At 43.6% G+C, this 20,470-nt stretch overlaps 1 protein-coding gene across 1 annotated transcript; it reads right to left on the bottom strand.

Moving 5' to 3' along the window:
* Positions 1 to 1,265: 1,265 nt before the first annotated feature.
* On the bottom strand, positions 1,266 to 20,460 carry rnf122 (ring finger protein 122; the record flags this gene model as incomplete). Its single annotated transcript, XM_080738150.1, has 6 exons — positions 20,399 to 20,460; positions 12,158 to 12,314; positions 5,952 to 5,997; positions 5,812 to 5,853; positions 4,581 to 4,663; positions 1,266 to 1,380 (listed from the first exon to the last, which is right to left on the bottom strand). Exons 1-6 carry the CDS (start codon positions 20,421 to 20,423, stop codon positions 1,266 to 1,268), a joined length of 468 nt encoding a protein of 155 aa, XP_080594276.1. The 5' UTR covers positions 20,424 to 20,460.
* Positions 20,461 to 20,470: the final 10 nt, after the last annotated feature.

Here is a 20,470-nt window from a genome sequence, read left to right on the forward strand (position 1 = left end):
CAGCTGTTCAATAACAGACCACTGCTCTGTCCCTGTATTATATTTCTAAAGAAGCTAATAATATAATTTTCATGTCAATATTTAGTGTGACATTATTGATCTTGCTCATAAGTAGCCTTAATGTACAGTGAGTGATATAAACCTTTCACAGGGTTTTCCAATACCGACTGCCTGTTCATTTGACACTATCCCATATATTGCATATTGCTCAAACAATACCGATATCATAACATATCGATGCCCACCTAACACACACACACACACACACACGAGCACGCACAGCATGCATGCACATTCTCCGAGAGGATCGCTTTTTTTTTTTGGCCTCCGAGCAATTGCTCCCACCCTTCCGCACTCATTCCTCCACATCAATATGGAACGTTACCTCAGAAGCCTCATTGGAGGCAACACAGGGGACGAGGTAGAGATGTGAGGGTCCGAGGATGGAGGGCCTGTCTAGTCGGGGGTGTCGTTTGAAAGAAGAGTGGTGTGGTGATGAGTGAGTGGCTGAGCACACAATCCCTCAGATGCCACAAGATGTCGCGTCGCACCATCTCAAGGCTGGTTGCTGCTAGGCAACCACATCCCTCAAGAGCAGGGGTGTCGCACCAGATTCTGGGCCCTGGGTACTTTAACTATTGAAAAATAGCAGATATACAAGCTCACAGCGAGCTTGTAGGTCAGCTATTTTTGAAAAATTGTGTAAATTGGACTTTGCAAGTCTTTGAATATTTCAAATGCTTCTAAGTTCGTTTTCAAAAACCTATGTTTCTATGCCAGTGGTGCTCAAACCTTTTCATGTGAAGGACCCCCAAAATTATATGTATTTGGCCCACGGACCCCCCATCTCAAAATATTTCGTTCCAGGGACCCCCCAGAAGCAACGTTTTAGTTACAAATGTTCGCTTAAAAAATACATATATTCAAAGACTTGCACACATTTTCACGACTTTTCAGAAATAGCAGATCTTGTATATCTGCTATTTTTCAATAGTATAAAATAATTAAGGCCCCTCCACCTTGGACCCTAGTAACTCAGTCCCACTCCCCCCCTCCCTTGTGACGCCCCTGCTCAAGAGTCTTCCATGGGCGGTAACTAGGTTACCACCCCAACTCCAGCAGGATGTTTTGCCAGCGTGGGTTGAGGGGGTGGGGGGTGTCCTTCACAACATAACCAACCTGCCGTTGGCCTGCTCGGTTCTTCTGCCAGGCTGGCCCAGCCCGGGCAGGCGTCCCGCCCCAGGCCGGAGGGCCGAGCCACTGGGTTACACCAGTTCGTCAAGTAGCGTCCCTATGCTGTGGTGCTGCTCCGGAGGGCCAGCGATGGGCTTGTTGCACATGGGACAGACACAGCGCACCTCCAGCCACTTCACCAGACACCTGCAGCAGAGCGCCAGAGAACGTTACATATGGTTTATTGCAGGGGTCTTCAACGTGTTCAGGCCAAGGAGCCCTTAGTTGAGAGAGAGAGATGAAGCAGGGACCCCCACAACCTTGTCATAGATTCCATATCGTTTCATTGTTTGACAGCACAATCATTAGTGTATTTTGGATTCATGTCAATTTGTGTTTTCAGATATTTAACCACTTGAACAGTCAATACTTCTCCCCTCTACACCAAACCTCTCTGCCGAAAATAATGTACAAGTGAGCTACAAGTTGTGAGCTTGTAGATCTACTATTTTTGTCTAAAGTTCTCGGAATCTGGCTATTCTTTCTATAACACAAAGATTTGAGGACCCCCTGTAGTAACTCTGAGGACCCCCTGTTGAAGACCCCTGGTTTATTGGTTGATTCGCTTGTTCTGAAAATGGGGTCCGAGGACCCTCAGTGGCCCTAAATGGATAAAGTGCTTAAAGTGAAATCAAAAATATGTTTTTTACACTTTTAGAGCATATCTGTAGTGATAATATGGCCATACCTAACACTGGATGCCAAAAAAGTGAAAAATTCGAGTGTTTGTGAATTATAATGAAAAGATTACAGCTCTTAGTCCAGCCCCTAAACAAAAACCTAATGTGTGATGACGAACTTTAACCTACTTAATAATTCATGAGGTGGGAATGATTGTGTCAATCAACTTCAACGATAGGCCAGGTAGACTGTTGATTATTCATTCAGGTAGACTGTTGATTATTCATTTGCTGGTGTCAAAGGAGACTTCGGTGTTACAGCGAAATCGGTGACGATCTGCGATGTCTTGCAGTCTATGGTGATTGTATAAACATTCTACAGTGTTCTTTTGGTCACATTTTGTAGTACTAGAAGCTGGGCCGCCCTTCGGGCGGCCCAGCGTCTAGTCGGCGACCTGGCCAACTCGGGAAAGATGTAAATAGGGAATGAATGCGCCGCCCTTTAATGCAAACCCTATTATACCTGTTGTCATAGGACCCGTTTTGACCATCTGTTTGCCTGTATCCATTTATGCCCATATTTGGAGATATCTGTATCTGTCTGTCTGCGGCGTCCATTTTATGTCCATATATGGAGATCACTGCAGATATAGTTCTGGGTCCATTTTATGCCCATATATGCCCAATTGCCCATATATGGAGATATCTGTCTATTTGCGTCCATTTTATGCCCATATATGGAGATCTCTGTATCTGTCTGTCTGTGTCCCTTTATGCCCGTATATGGAGATCTTTGTGATTCTGCGTCCATTTTATGCCCATATATGCCATATATGGAGATATCGCTTTTTGTTTGTTTCTTCTTTAAGCAGAGAGATCTCAGTCTGTGTCCCTTTTATGCCCATATATCTCTGTATCTGCCCATATGCCCATATATGGAGATCTCAGTCTGTGTCCCTTTTATGCCCATATATCTGTCTGTGTCCCTTTTATGCCCATATACGGAGATATCTGTTGGGTCGAGGCTAGGCCCCTGTATCTGCCCATATGCCCATATATGGAGATCTCTGTATCAGTCTGTGTCCCTTTTATGCCTATATACGGAGATATCTGTCTATATATGCCCATATATGGAGATCTCTGTATCTGCCCATATGCCCATATATGGAGTTCTCAGTATACGGAGATATCTGTCGGGTCTAGGCCCCTGTATTTGCCCATATGCCCATATATGGAGATCTCTGTATCAGTCTGTGTCCCTTTTATGCCTATATACGGAGATATCTGTCTATATATGCCCATATACTGTATGGAGATCTCTGTATCTGCCCATATGCCAATATATGGAGTTCTCAGTCTTATGCCCATATACGGAGATATCTGTCGGGTCGAGGCAAGATGCCCATATATGGAGTTCTCAGTATACGGAGATATCTGTCGGGTCTAGGCCCCTGTATCTGCCCATATGCCCATATATGGAGATCTCTGTATCAGTCTGTGTCCCTTTTATGCCTATATACAGAGATATCTATCTATATATGCCCATATACTGTATGGAGATCTCTGTATCTGCCCATATGCCCATATATGGAGTTCTCAGTCTTATGCCCATATACGGAGATATCTGTCGGGTCGAGGCAAGGCCCGGCACTGCAGTGATGTCACAATGAGTCAGCGCTTGCGCCCGGCACTGCAGTGATGTCACAATGACCGATTTTGCGCCGATTTCCTCCGGAACAGCCTGATGTCAACAATCAGCCCCGCATAAGGAGATTCCGAACGTTTCGCGCCGGTTAGGGAAAACCGTGCGTCGGGTCGGGTCGAGGCCCGGCACTGCACTCCGTGCCGCGGCGGGGAGCGCGCGTGCCGAATCTGAAGCCGGTGGGACGAACGGTTCTCGAGATACGCGGATTACAAACACACACGCAGAGACTTCTCGCATTTATAGATAGATAACAACGGGATACATGCCTCTTAGTCACCACTTAGTGGGGACTTTAAACAGCTGTCTATTTTTGTCTATGATAGACAGAAATATACTGTGTAGCAAATAGAACCCCTCAATAGACTACAGGCAGCTAGTAGTTCATATTGCAATATGCAATATTTTATCTCTATTTCTATCACGTCCCCACAAGGGGACGGAGGTTAGCATTTCACCAGGTTAGCTTTCACCAGCGTCAGGTGCTGCCTGCCGGTGCTCCGGCCCCCCGTGGAGTTGCGGACGCCAGAAGTGCTTGCCCTTTCATTCCATAGTCTTCTCTGTCACCTGTGTGTGTGTGTGTGTGTGTGTGTGTGTGTGTGTGTGTGTGTGTGTGTGTGTGTGTGTGTGTGTGTGTGTGTGTGTGTGTGTGTGTGTGTGTTATAAAATACTGGGACAGACGAACGGAGAAAGCCAGTTATGGCCCGCCTACCTTTTGACCATCAAATCACATTCCTCCCAGCCCTATGTCCCGCCTTCCTGACCCGTTTCACTAGGAAATGCGTCACCATACGGAAGTGTAGCAAGTGGAGAACTTCCGTTTCAGTGTGTCTTAAAAAATGACTGTGATACTGTAACTAACTCATTTTGCTGGGGACCCCCTGGAATCCAGCCAAGGACCACTTTGAGAACCACTGCTTTGGACTGCGTTTGGGAAGTTTAAAAAGGACTACATGTGAAATCATCCGTGAACTGATGACAACGTTGGACAAAAGCATTCTCACGACAATGCGTTCTGTACTCACTTCCTGTGAAAGGCATGTTGGCATGGCAACACTCCCAACTCGTCTTTGACTTTGAAGTCTTCCAGGCAGACAGCACATGTCTGCTGTGTGAGTGACAGACAAGGAACGGGTGAAAGAGAGAGACAAACAAACAAACAAACAGGAAGAGATATCAAAAGAGAGAGAGAGATAAGTTATACATTATATTATAATAATATATTAATTTGTGGCTTTGTTACACATATACTCTACAAGGAGGGCAACACGTGTTCAGACAAGCCTTGCATTGGCTCACAGTGTTATTGATTTATTTTATCCCACGATTTTGTAACCCATTTTTCACCAGTGCCAATTGCCGAAAGCTGTAATCCTGGGCACTACTCTCCCTCTGTCAACCTGGGGAGAGCCCTGAACTGAGCTCATGCTTCCTGAGCAGGCCGCCTCTTATCACCTGACAGGGGGGAGTTTCCCCGGTAGGACGTACAACAAAGTGTGTAGAAGGAACACGTTATTCCAACCAGTTCCTTTCCCCTCCATCAGGCACCCCGGCTGACCAGGGAGATGCAGTATAGAGACCAGGATTACAGGAAAAATGCATGTTTTTTGTGAGGCTATACCTACTTGATTTGATTGATTGTTTATTAACAGCACAGGTAGTACAGCCAAAGGTTGTTCTAAAACAGGGCTACTCAACTTAAGATGGCTCAGGGGCCACTCAGCAAAATACAAAAAGTCAGAGGGCCGCAAGATAAAAATGACGGTTGTATTTTGGACATTTAGTCTAGACAATGATTTTGTAACACACTGCATGAGTAGTCTAAAAAATAAGGAAACCAGCCACATTTCCAAACCTCAAAGAACAAAAAGAAGAAATGATTAATGATGAAATGATGAAGTTTCTTATTTTGGAACAAATAAAAAAGCAAAAAAGTCTTGTATAAAACAAGACAAAGATTGTTTCTTAGTGGTTTTGGAGAGTAACTGAAAAATTATCCAAAATTATTTGTCCACTGAAAGTAGACAAAATATATTTTTATTGGTATGACCATGGCGAGCCGCATAGACATGCTGCCGGGGCTGCATGCGGCCCACGGGCCACAGGTTGAATAGCACTGTTCTAAAAGGATAACACAGAAAACACCAGGGGCTTGTTTCCATTGTGGCCCATTGTACTCATTTCATCAGTAATACATATTGTTTAGATTAAGTATTACTAGTTGCAACATATAATACATACAATTATTATTCTTACCCCATGAAGATTCAGCTTCTTAGGATCCCCTTTTAAAACCACCTGCAAGAGCAACACAACATGATGTTAGAAAGAGGCCCAATTAATTGGAAGCCTGCGGGCAGATCTACAGTATGTGTTAACAGCCTCCTGTTGCTTACCTCTCTGTATCCAAACCGCTCACTCTGTGCTTGGTGTCGTAATTTGCTGCAGATAAACAAAAATAGGTCAATATTTAAGTGAGTTTACAATCTACACCACCATCCTAATTTAGTACAGTGTGGTGCAGCTACTGTATAGGCCCGAGGCTGAGTCATTTCTACATACTGTATGCTTTGACACGATGAATGACCGTGTCAGCTGAACCAGTGGTTCTCAAGCTTTTCAGGCCGCGACCCCCAAAATAGAGTTGAGGCATTACATTTTGTATAACACAGTTCTATTGTGAAAATAGTAGATCTACATGCTCACAATGCCTCGCAACGCGAGGCGTTGTGAGCATTTTCACAATGCTATTTTCCCAATTTCTGCCTCTAATAGTTGACAAATTGTCACATAAGAAATGTGCAGATACCCGCTATACACTTATGTTGGTTTGTTTACAATGTTGCACATTGGGTTACTCATCTGGGGACCCCCCAAAATAATTTGGGTCCCGACCCACAGGTTGAGAACCACTGAGCTAACCATACAGTATATCCTACAAAACACATAAAATATATGCATGGACACCTGCTCAAGTGTAAGTCCACACATCAAATAAGATCTCTGTAAAACATACATTGCCTCCTCAAACACTCAAACCTGGGACTCAGGAAGTAGAGCAGCAGTCTGGGAACCGGAAGGTCCCTAGTTTGACCGCCGGCTCCTTCTGTGTTGAAGTGTGCTCGAGCAGCAAGACACTCAACCCTTACCCTGGTGCTTGTGACGATGTGTGAATGTAATACACATTATAAAAGTGCTATTGAAATGGAGACCATTTACGCTCATTTATGTACCCTGTTAATCACACTTGTTCACTTGCGTGAGCAGTGAGCACACGCATGCGCGCGCACACACACATGCGCGCGCGCACACACACACACACACACACACACACACACACACACACACACACACACACACACACACACACACATACACACACACACACACACACACACAGAGGGTGGGGTGGACACAGAGCAATGAGAGCATATCTGTTTCTGTCATTTTACCCCCCCACAACTAATGAGTATTGCTTCTTGAAATCCCTGAACCACCCCCACCTCCGACAATGGATATGAGATCTTTATCAGCCTGGCAGGCTGTGTCTGTTCAGTTATTTTTGGCTCCATGTTTCTGAGTGTTTTTACACAACTAAACATAGACTGATGTCTGTCACCGTCTGCTGGTTTGGCCCAAAACAAAATGCAATGTGAGCACCTGAAATGGATGATGAATTCTAGCTTTATAGATGCCCAAGGATAATAAGAACCGAGGCACCGCTTAATCCATTTAGGCCTAGAATTATTTAATGCTTTAAATATTGAAAAATAGCAGATATACAAGCTCACAGAGCTGCAAGCTTGTAGATCTGCTATTTTTGAAAAATCCTGAAACTTTGTGCAAATCTTTGAATATCTAATTTTTAAAGTGAACATTTGTAACTCAAATATTTGCTTCTGGGGCGTCCCTGATACATAATACTTTGAGACGGCGGCCCCCGACACGTTTCCCCTGACGTAGAAACGTGTTTTTTTTTTCTTAAAAAAACCCCTTAGAAGACACTTGACACTAGAATCGCGTCAAAATTCAAATGTTCACGATTTTTCAAAAAATTGCAGATCTACAAGCTCGCAGCGAGCTTGTATATCTGCTATTTTTCAATAGTTTAAGCATTAAATAATAATACGCAATAATGCGTACCCCGTCTAAATGCATGGGGAAATGACAGCGTATTTGTTATTATTTCTCTCTCTTGCTTTATTGTTTGCGTTGATTGCTACAGTGTTCCATAGAACAATGTGAGGATATACGTCTGACATGAGCAGAGGTTTCCCAGGCCTGGAAGAAGATGTATAATGGGGTTACTTGGGAGTTGGGATATTTCTGTTCAGCTTTTGTAGATTGATTACTACAACAGAAATCCACGAGGAAAGCCCTAATAATAGAGCTTGTTACCTGCTAAAAGGCCTTTACTTCATTGTATGACGAATAGCAAAGAATAGCCAGCCTACAAGCTCACAGAGTGTCACATCATAACGAGTTGTAAGCTTGTAGATCTGCTATTTTCCCCATTTAAACATACATACAGCATATTATTACTAGTAAGACGCCTCAGGGCGACATGCGACTCGCGCCAATTCTGGCCATCTGGCCAGTGATGTATATCGGACCAGTTACCCATATATGGAGACCCCTGCATGATAGTCAACAATGTGATGTCAGAACATGCCCATATATGGGCATTACCAAATATGGGCATTCCCAGATATGCCCTTAATATTGATGACATCGGGACAGGGATCTCCATATATGGGCATAAAACGGACAAGGACGTAATTAATTTGCAAGTGTGACTTGTGATGGCATCAGCGATCTACATATATGAGCATAAAAGGGACATCAAGCCAGAGCGTGATGCAAGTGTGACTCGTGATGAAATCAGCGATCTCCATATATGGGCATAAAAGGGACATCAAGCCAGAGCGTGATGTCATAGCGGCAAACACATTCTGTTAACAACTTGGGAGCCAAACTCGTTCAGGGACGAGTTATGGCCACTAGGTGTCCCCCTGCCAAAAGGAAGTTACCTCGTTCACAGACGAGGCAACAAACAGTTAACTCTATGAGCCTGCAGCTGCCCTTTGAATGACCTGAGTCCATTACGTCACCCAGTCAGTGCAGCAGCTCTTCTGGAGGAGAAATCACGGAAGGACTTAACATTGCTTTAGATTCTACTTTGAAACATAAGAACGGCTTTATCTAAGAATGAGATGAAAACTGCCCCAGGGAAGCAGAGAGCTGATTGTTTTCACGGCGACACTTTACGATTTTACCGCGATTTTTGGATTTTAGTTTCGCGAGCGTTTGTAAACAAATGGATTATCCTCCTCAATCTTCTCTGGACACGCACGTGCACACGCACGAAGCTTGCGAGGCACGTCAAAACAAAGCGTAAGTCAATGGTGGCAGCAGCAACAGCTATAAATGTTAGAAACCTTGGCTTCCGTTGTGTTAAGAGTTGTTCGAATTACATCACAGTGACATCAGAGCATGATGTCAGAGCGACAAACCCATTGAACCACAGACAAACCCATAGAAACACAGTGTACATACTAGGGATGTTAATCAACGCATTATTTGCGAATCGACGCGCCGAGGCCGAAAATCGACACGTCGATCGACTTTTTTCCCTTTTTTCTGATAAGCAGCAGCTGAGTGGAGAGCACAACGGCGCATTACTTTAAGCAACACAACTTATGCAGCTGCACCCATCAGAACCCGCATCAAAGCCCTAATAATAATGATATGGAGTCTTTTCTCTAGACTCTAGAGACTAGAAGCGGAGTGACAAAGTCCATGGAACGTAGTGGGAGCGCTCTGGCTGGCACCCCAGGCTAGTGTATCAAATGTGGAGCTTTGGTCTGCCTCGCTCTCCCTCCTCGACCACGTCCACGGGTGTGTCGCATTAACGACGAGTGTATTTTGTGTTGTGTTTTATTGTCAATCTTGACAAAATCACCGCACACGAGGCGACGCTGCCATTAACAAGCGAGCTTTCGTGTCAAGCATGCATGCAAAGGCAGGAGGTAAACAAAACACATACAGTCAGCACGCACCGCTATGACGCGTGCATCAGACCAGTCCAGCAGTGTTTCTCAAACAGTAGTCTGCGGACCTGACTAGCGCTGCATGCATGCAAATCTGTGATGCATGCATGCACAACACAGACATGCACTCGTCTCCGACACAGACACACACACCGGTCCTCTCACATTTGGAAAACATTAACGCTTATAACGTTTTTGAACAAGCGATTAAAACATTTTTTGGGGAAAAACTTTAGAAAGAATATATATATCTTTCGACTCATACTTTTTGAGTCGTGGTGAGCATGAGTCGATTTTCGAGCCGATTTCTTTTTCACATCCCTAGTAACTGTACGTCTACACGTATGTCTACACAGACACGGACAAGCTGTGACATTTCTCATGGTAAACTGCGACCTTCGGTCACAATTATTATTATTTATTTTTGACACGCATGGTTCCCAGTGTGCCCCTAAAAGAGAAGGCATTCATCAGCATTCATTTGGTGAATCACCCCTGGCCATAAATGAATTCACAATCACACTCCGACTCAACACTACCTTCATGCGTTCAAGGCAGAGGAGGTGAAGGAAGTGAGTCATCAGACATAATTCACATCCAAGTGCTTCACAAGAACTGGGACGGTTCCAGCTTTTTCTGACACTGTCTTCAGACAACTTTTGACCCCCACCCCAACCTTTATTTTTCCAGGTCACAACATGATCATGGCAATAGGAATATAATAGCCTTTTATTCAGTGACACAGACAGACTACACGAAGGTCTTCTTTTCTGTCTATTGAGGCTGTGATACACGAGGCGTCTTTTTTATCTCAGCAACATCGCAGCAATAAAATATGAAGTCCAGGTTGCCAGGAGACGTTTTAATTACTTTCCCCCTAGGCTCACTTTATTCCTCAGTAGTGGAAGTGTTGCCCAGGTAATATTGACAGAAACATCCTCCATTTTCAAGCATTTTCCCCCTCTGTCAGCTGTAAAAGAAATGTTTGTAGCTTACAGTAATATGAGGTTGACGGCATTGCGTCCATTTAACCTGAAGCTAAGACTGGAATGTAGTTTCGGTTAACCACATGAACCCTAACACCCCTTCTGGGTATGTCCTAATAAGCGAATATGCTGCTAAAATATGCGAACATTCTGCAGAAATACCAGATCTAATGTACAAAGTGTCGCAATGCGACACGTTGTGAGCTGGTAGATCTGCTTTGCTATTTGCTATTTGACCGACAATAACGTACTGTATAGGACCTTGACAGCAGTCCTTGGGACCCGGATAAGTGAGAGCCATAGATACAAAAATGTCCAAAGCCTCAGCTGCATACCAGCTGCATTCCAGCTGTATTGTGGCGGTGACATCATTTGTTTTCTGATATCTCTGTCTCCGGTTTGCTGCGTTCTTTGTTATTCTCTTGAGTGTGTTGACACCCTTCCCTCAACACACACACGCACACGAGCGCGCGCGTGCACACACACACACACACACACACACACACACACACACACACACACACACACACACACACACACACACACACACACACACACACTGAGACTTGGGCTGAGCAGAGCTACAAGGCTTCTATAGAAAGCTCACAACCTGTCGCATTGGCTATTCTCATTAAACGTTTATTTCTGGATTTTTTTTTTTTTTTTATCTTTTTAAATAATAAGACAATTGTAGGAAACTATTCCGGTTGCGATGTTTACTTCGCAAGTCGCAACCAGAAAATGGGTCCCGACCCACTGTTTGGGAAACACTGACTTAGCGCACTCCCTTTGCTGCACTTAAGTATGTCCACACACGCACGCACACACACACACGCACGCACATGCACGCACGCGCGCGCAGCGCGCGCGCGCGCACACACAACACACACACACACACACCGTATGTCAGGCTGCTTCCTGCTGCCTCACATCCTGTCCTCGGACACAATCATCCCTTCAGCTCATCAGGGAGTTCATTGTCAACTGCAGGAGTGCTTATACTCTTCCTCCTCCCCCACATCATCTTCCTCTCTCTCTCTCTCTCTCACACACACACACACACACACACACACACACACACACACACACACACACACACACTAGGGATGGGACGATACGCGATACGCGATTATCGTTTATCGTGATAAAAAACAGTCGCGACAATCGTATTGTGGAGATTTCATTTATCGCAATATCATCCTCCGTCATGCACTGGGATCAATTCAGCTTTTATTTGCTGAGCTGCATCCGGTACCATTTAACCCTCTATAATAAGGTATAATAAACGAACTTGATACAGACTTTTTTCCACACTATCAAATGTCTTTGCCAAAAAATAGCTCACAACTACAAGCTCACAACGCGTTGCGTTGTGACGCATAGTGCACTTGTAGATCTGCTAGTTTTTGGCAAATGTTCCGCCCCAGGATAATGGATTTTGATTATCGCGATAATATCGTAAATCGCGATTTCTTTTGTCACAATAATCGTGATATACAATGTTCGTATCGCCCCATCCCTAACACACACACACACACACATACTGAGACGTCCTGTTCCTCTCACCTGATGAAGTAGCAGCAGAAGATGAGGCTGAGGATGAAGACGAAGATACCAGTGCCAAAGATGACCATGTAGATGTTGAGGGGCAGGTCCTGGAAGGTGATGGGAGGCATGGTGCACGACTTGTTGGAGTAGACCAGTCCCAGACCACAGAAGCACCCTGCACAAACAGACCACAGACCATAAACCTCCAGAACATAGACGGGACCCTTTTCAGGGTTGTCAGGGACCCCCCAAATTGATATAGTATATTTGACCCCCCATTTGAAATACACAAGCTCGCAGCGTGCCGTGTTACGAAGTGACGCACTTGTATGTCTGCTATTGTTAAAAAGCCATGGTAACAAAATGTTGCCGGGTACCTACTGGAACCCACTTTGAGATCATGTGACAGAGACCACCGTCCATAAACCTCCAGAACATAGACGAGACTGAGCAGGCTAGACATACAATACACACACGCATGCATGCGCACACATACACACGCACTGAATGCTCACTCCCATGGGTAGGCTGCCACGGGTCAGTGTTGCAGCTGTGTCCAACTCCAAATGAAAGCAAACAATGGAGCCTCATGCACACAAAGACACACATATGATACACACATACAATACATACTACTAAAGACAGACTAATTGCGTGTTTTAGCTGTTCTGTACTTCAGATGTTTCTTCCTTTAACAACCTAATCCCTACATACTTTGCCATAAATGGATAGTGAAAATAGCTGATCTACAAGCTCACACTGTTTGACTTTAATGACATGCACAAATTAGGGACGGCATAAATGGTAAATGGTGCATTTATATAGCGTGTTTATCCAAGGCGCTTTACATAGATAATGCACATTCACCCATTCATTCACCAGTGGCAGAGGAAACCATGCAAGGCACCAACCTACTCAACGGGAGCAACTAGGGGTTCAGAGTCTAGCTCAAGGACTCTTCAACATTAACTCAGGGGGAGCCTGGATTCGAACTGGGAATCCTTTGGTAGCCCTTCGTGCTCTAATAACGGTTTCTCTACCCCTGAGCTATGCCGTCGGCAGGTCGAAAGTGGTTAAACGCACACATTTTTACTGCTGGATCATACTAACTAAAGCTGCAAACATGGAACAAAAGCTGCAAACGTGGAACAAACATTCCATGGCGATTCTGATGAAGACCTTTTATTTATTTATTCCCCTCTCTCAGCCAGGCTCAGTGTTTGACAATGTAGTTAAGTGAGTGAAACACATCTATATCTACAGTGCATCTAGGCAACTGAGTTGTAATTCATGACAGACCACATGGCCTCATTTGAGTCTGAGAAAAGGTCTTTAACTCACAAAATCCAGGGACGAGGCGGTATTACAGATGAAAAAGCTATTGAGTTTGTTCAACCTACTGAAGTTCCTCTGTGTGCGTGTGCGCATGTGTGTGTGCATGTGAAATTTACAGCTTATAAAAAGCCATTCTGTTGCAATAAAAAAGGAGTCAAAATGATGGCAGACGCAGACAATAAGCAAGCCTAGCATTTGAAAACATAAGATTGGGCGTTGTTTAGAGGCCCTACAGGAGGGGGGCGAAGTTAAATAGTGCTTGTGTGTCTGCAGTTTTCCTGCCCTGTCCTGAATATACGCAGCATAATCAAATAATCTGAACCTCACATTCCTTTGTGCAAGCAAATGTAATTGTTTGTAATATTATCATACTCCACAAATAAGAGATATACAACGTAAAATCTTAAAAGAACCGCAGACCCCAATGAGCACCCTCTACTTGAAACTATGCCATAATGACTATTACAATTTAATCAAGAAGCTGACATTTAGCCAGCAAGTAAAGAAATTGAAGATTATTGACATTCTAGCTGTCGCACATCATCGTCTACATGTACTTAGTGGCTGCATTCTGTTTTGCATTAATAGTAGGCTAAGCCATTTTTCTAAAGCGTTTGTCTGTATGTCACACACCAACACGTTCTCACCCCCAATGCGTCAGATACCTGCAACCCCAGTGACATTTCGAGTTGGGATAAACCTTTCAATGTATGTCGCTTCAAAGGTAGACCAATGACAGCATGCTGTCCATGCTGAAGCCAGCTGAAATGCCTGAAGTGGAAGTTGTATCATAGTTGAAAATGTATGAATGTAGAAAAATACTTTTTCCTCCTCAGTGAATTACACCAACATTGTTCTTGTAAAGAACTTTTGTACTTATAGGTATTTATTTATAATGATTGCTGTTTCCATTTGGCCAAATGAGGCGTACATCGTCACTGTTGTAGGACATGCACACAAGCAGCCAGCAGCCACAAGCCATCAGCAGTGATTTAGATTAGACGTCTTTATTATCCACAAGGGGAAATCATTTTGTTCGGGTCAATACCTACATTCAAGACAAGACAATACATAAATATGTACGGTACCACGATTAAAACACTCAGCAACAGACAATTTAAAAATATTTACTATTCTACTGCTGTGAAAGCTATGTCTAATGGGCGCCCGCTGGCCTACTGGTCCAGGCGCAAACCACTTAAGCATTGCCACATAGGCGTGGATGCCTGGCCACGTTGCCGGTTCGATTCCCGATCCGGACGACCTTTGCTGCGTGTCACTCCCCATCTCTCCCCTCATTTCCTGTCAGTCTACTGTCCTATCAAATAAAGGCATAACAGCCCCAAAACAAAGAAGGTGTGTCTGATATTAAAACATTTCTTTAAAGGAAAGCAATGTCCTCTCCACACTCTTCGAAGAGGTGTGTGGCTTTGTTCACAAACTGCACAAATACAGTCGTAATTTCCACACTGTTATTAGACTTCTAAACATATGGAATAATAAAAGCATATTTCTTTTGCTTTTCCACATTGTTAAAGACCCTTCACATCTATATCTACAGTGCATCTAGGCAACTGAGTTGTAATTCATGACAGACCACATGGCCTCATTTGAGTCTGAGAAAAGGTCTTTAACTCACAAAATCCAGGGACGAGGCGGTATTACAGATGAAAAAGCTATTGAGTTTGTTCAACCTACTGAAGTTCCTCTGTGTGCGCGTGCGCATGTGTGTGTGCATGTGAAATTTACAGCTTATAAAAAGCCATTCTGTTGCAATAAAAAAGGAGTCAAAATGATGGCAGACGCAGACACTAAGCAAGCCTAGCATTTGAAAACATAAGATTGGGCGTTGTTTAGAGGCCCTACAGGAGGGGGGCGAAGTTAAATAGTGCTCGTGTGTCTGCAGTTTTCCTGCCCTGTCCTGAATATACGCAGCATAATCAAATAATCTGAACCTCACATTCCTTTGTGCAAGCAAATGTAATTGTTTGTAATATTATCATACTCCACAAATAAGAGATATACAACGTAAAATCTTAAAAGAACCGCAGACCCCAATGAGCACCCTCTACTTGAAACTATGCCATAATGACTATTACAATTTAATCAAGAAGCTGACATTTAGCCAGCAAGTAAAGAAATTGAAGATTATTGACATTCTAGCTGTCGCACATCATCGTCTACATGTACTTAGTGGCTGCATTCTGTTTTGCATTAATAGTAGGCTAAGCCATTTTTCTAAAGCGTTTGTCTGTATGTCACACACCAACACGTTCTCACCCCCAATGCGTCAGATACCTGCAACCCCAGTGACATTTCGAGTTGGGATAAACCTTTCAATGTATGTCGCTTCAAAGGTAGACCAATGACAGCATGCTGTCCATGCTGAAGCCAGCTGAAATGCCTGAAGTGGAAGTTGTATCATAGTTGAAAATGTATGAATGTAGAAAAATACTTTTTCCTCCTCAGTGAATTACACCAACATTGTTCTTGTAAAGAACTTTTGTACTTATAGGTATTTATTTATAATGATTGCTGTTTCCATTTGGCCAAATGAGGCGTACATCGTCACTGTTGTAGGACATGCACACAAGCAGCCAGCAGCCACAAGCCATCAGCAGTGATTTAGATTAGACGTCTTTATTATCCACAAGGGGAAATCATTTTGTTCGGGTCAATACCTACATTCAAGACAAGACAATACATAAATATGTACGGTACCACGATTAAAACACTCAGCAACAGACAATTTAAAAATATTTACTATTCTACTGCTGTGAAAGCTATGTCTAATGGGCGCCCGCTGGCCTACTGGTCCAGGCGCAAACCACTTAGGCATTGCCACATAGGCGTGGATGCCTGGCCACGTTGCCGGTTCGATTCCCGATCCGGACGACCTTTGCTGCGTGTCACTCCCCATCTCTCCCCTCATTTCCTGTCAGTCTACTGTCCTATCAAATAAAGGCATAACAGCCCCAAAACAAAGAAGGTGTGTCTGATATTAAAACATTTCTTTAAAGGAAAGCAATGTCCTCTCCACACTCTTCGAAGAGGTGTGTGGCTTTGTTCACAAACTGCACAAATACAGTCGTAATTTCCACACTGTTATTAGACTTCTAAACATATGGAATAATAAAAGCATATTTCTTTTGCTTTTCCACATTGTTAAAGACCCTTTGTGTGTGTGTGTGTGTGTGTGTGTGTGTGTGTGTGTGTGTGTGTGTGTGTGTGTGTGTGTGTGTGTTCTTTTTCATGAGATTTATTATCTGTGCAGAACTGCTTCAAGGTCAGAGGTAGAGAAGTGGGGGAGGTACAGTAGCAGTTGGAGGAGACTCAGGAGAGGGAATGTACTCAATGTAGTGATATTCCTTATGGGCTGCTTTTTGTGTACAATGCATGTATTTACCTTTAAATTCAACCGTAGCTGATAGACCTAATCAGCTGATAGGCCTGATATATACTGTACAGTGCAACAAGTGTAACAGAAGGTAGATAATTAGATAGTTACACAGAAAGAAAGACAGACAGATGTTTATGTGTAATAACAATAATATCATGTGTAATATTATTGACTGAATTCTGAATAAAGGAAGTCAATTCAAAAAGGAAATCAGAGACAGAACAGAATACACCACCGCAGTCTAATGACGCAAGACTTCCGACAGTGAAATAGGACTACAGCATTTCACAAGTGCACATCACCTTTCCCCTAAGTAAAGCGTGTTGCGTCTTACATTGATCTCTTTAGATCTAATAACGTGCCCAGGCGGAGGCAACATGTTGACTTCTCTATCACCTCAGAGTGGCTCCTGTTGTAAGTCGAGGATCAATATCCTCCGTGCCCTTCTCCCCATTCACTCAGACTTTCTCTGCTGAAGTGGGCTTTGATTTGTTCTGCTAAATGACTTCACTCCACGGGAGGCCATCGGTGACAGGGACATCATCCACCATCACCATCACCATCACATTCACCATCACCATCACGGTCAACACAAACACATGAATGTAACACATGCCAGGCAGAGACATACTTACTTGTGTTAATGTTCTTAACACAGTACATGCTGTATGGCAGTAAATGGTTGCTTGATAACCAGGCTTGCAACCATTATTAAGCACATACAGGTTTTGCACTTTAGTAGGCGTGCTATAGATCATTTATCTTTAAACTGTGACATTTAAGGCCTGATATTTCTAGAGATTGCTCCAAAAGCTGTGGCTAGCCTGTCATTATCGGCATAAACAAGAAGTTGAACGGTAAATGTAGGTCTGATAAAGATGTACTGTGCATCTTCACATCCTATCATCATCTACTTCAGTCACCTCCACATAGAAGATTGGAGGATCAGGGCAGAGGGTTAGCCAGCGAGGAAAGAGAAAGATAGACACACAGACAGAGATGGACAGAGGCAAAGAGAAGAGACAGACAAAGAGTAGCCTATCCGTGAGCCTGTGTCATCCTTCAGCGTGCACGTGTGTGTGTGTGTGTGTGTGTGTGTGTGTGTGTGTGTGTGCCTGCATGCGTGCGTGTGTGTTGGTGTAATCATATCAGTTCACAGCTGATGACACATGTGATGTCACCTACGAAGCCTCCGCAGAATAAAGCCCAATTTATATATTTGTGGTACGACCAGGTTGTGCACCAAAAACATGATCTTGAACTGAACAATGTGACATTTTAAAATCAATTGTTTGTGTCACGTTCTTCTGTGTAAGATCAAATTATTTTGGGTGAGGGCCACGGCATTACGTCAAAGTATAAACGAGCCCTTAGACTCAGACTCGAAATGTGGGTCATGGGCATGCAAGCCTTTGTGGGTGTGTGTGTGTATGTCTATGTTTGTGTGCATGGATGGATGCTCACATCTGCTTCCATCTTTGTATTGCTATAGAATGAAGACTGCTATACGGCTAGTAGATTGAGAGAAGCCCCGTACGACCACTGACCTATATCGACACTCTCTCGGGAGGCACCCATGTTGCTATGGCACCGGGACCCGAGAACGCAGGAGGGGGATGTGTAAAGTTCTCATTTTAGGACACAGAACCTGACACAGTCACCCTGACTCAATTCTAACGTGTCAGACTCAGAACAGAGCTGCGCGTCAGACAGCTCCTCGAGATGCATGGCTGGCTGGCTGGTGGGGGTTTGGCCCATATACTAAGCGCTTCACACACACAAAGCTTTGGCTGCTTGCTGTTGCTCGCGCTCCAGGCAGAACTTTCTATCAAATATTCAGCAGTTCACAAGAGGGAAAGTAACACCACAGCTGCTAGTTTTCATGCAAAAGTAGGTTGACACAAACCCTCCCATCGTACGCATGACACGGCAGTAGATGTGTCACAGTGACATGCACTGGAGCAGATGCACGCCATCAGGGGCGTCACAAGGGGGGGGGGGAGTGGGACTGAGTTTCTAGGGCCCAAGGTGGAGGGGCCTTCATTATTTTATACTTCAGCTTTTGAAAAATAGCAGATCTACAAGTTCACAGCGCGGCATGGGGTGCCGAGCTGCGAGCTTGTAGATCTGCTATTTTTCAAAAGTCGTGAAAATGTGTGCAAATATTTGAATATATGTATTTTTTTAAGTGAACATTAATTTTGTAACTCAAATTTTGCTTCTGGGGGGTCCCTGGAACTAAATATTTTGAGATGGGGGTCCCTAGCCAAATACATATCATTTTGGGGGTCCTTCACATGAAAAAGTTTAAGCACCACTGAAACATAGGTTTTTCAAAAAAGTTAGAACGATTTGAAATATTCAAAGAATATTCACGATTTAAAAAAATAGCAGATCTACAAGCTTGCATGTGAACTTGTATATCTACTATTTTTCAATAGTTAAAGGACAACATGTGTGTGAATCCTTGTACCCAGGGCTCAGAATTTGGTGTGACACCCCTGCACGCCATCTTCATCGCTGGCGCACACAGTATCTATAATGGGCTACAGTTTGCCGATATTGAATTAATTATTTGAGTACAATGCTATCCTGTAATTCTTGTGTTTCTGTATGTGCACGCAGACACGTGTGTGTGTGTGTGTGTGTGTGTGTGTGTGTGTGTGTGTGTGTGTGTGTGTGTGTGTTTGTTTGAGTGTGTCTGAACTGGGCACAGCACTTTCCCCCCTCTGAATAGGAGAGTTGAGCAGCACAAAGGGAATAATTGTTCTTGTCTGGACACCATCAACACTCCACCGAGGTCACTTGCCATGGCTGCTGCACTCAACTGGTCAAGTCAGAGGAAACAGCACTAATCCATCATCTTCACTGGGTCCTCCTATACCCTAACAATGAGTGACTGAACACCAATTTTATGGCAATAAAGAGATTGATTTTGTGGAGTGGGAATGATAGAACGTAATAACTAATAACACAAACAGTACAAAAAGATATCAGCTGAAAACAGCACAAAGAACCTGAAGACACTGATGGTCAAGTGAGAAATTCAAAGTAGGCCTACAGTTATTGTATTTTCTATTTTATGTTTAACATATTTAACAGTGACACAAATTCATTTTGTGTCACTGTTCCTATCCTAAACACAATGTGGGTGACAAAATAGATGTAGCCCAAATAAATAGGTCTACTTTGACAACCTTAATTAAGAAAGTAGAGGATAGGCCTATAATCTATTAACACTATTACATCCTATTGGCTACAGCAAACCATTGACTTTTTTATATTTTAAATGTAGACACGGGCCTACCCGTTTAAATGATAATTAATATTCTGTTATTTAGGCATTAGGCAGTTAAGTAGCTAGTAGCCTAATCATTATGCTACTTTAGGCCCTTATATGAATTCGAATCTATATTTTCTACATAAGATCATCAATAACTGAAAATGACTCGCCTACTGGTCTAATTTGTCAAATATGACAGGGGCCTATGAAAAATGAAAAAGCACAATAAAATGATGCTCACCGTTGCACCACTGAAACGGGTGCATCAATGCACCGGAGAGAGTCCTTGGTAGGATCCGAGTCGTGTTTATCA

This window comes from Nannobrachium achirus (genome assembly GCF_963921795.1).
Source record: "Nannobrachium achirus genome assembly, chromosome: 12".
NCBI classification, from domain to species: Eukaryota; Metazoa; Chordata; class Actinopteri; order Myctophiformes; family Myctophidae; genus Nannobrachium; species Nannobrachium achirus.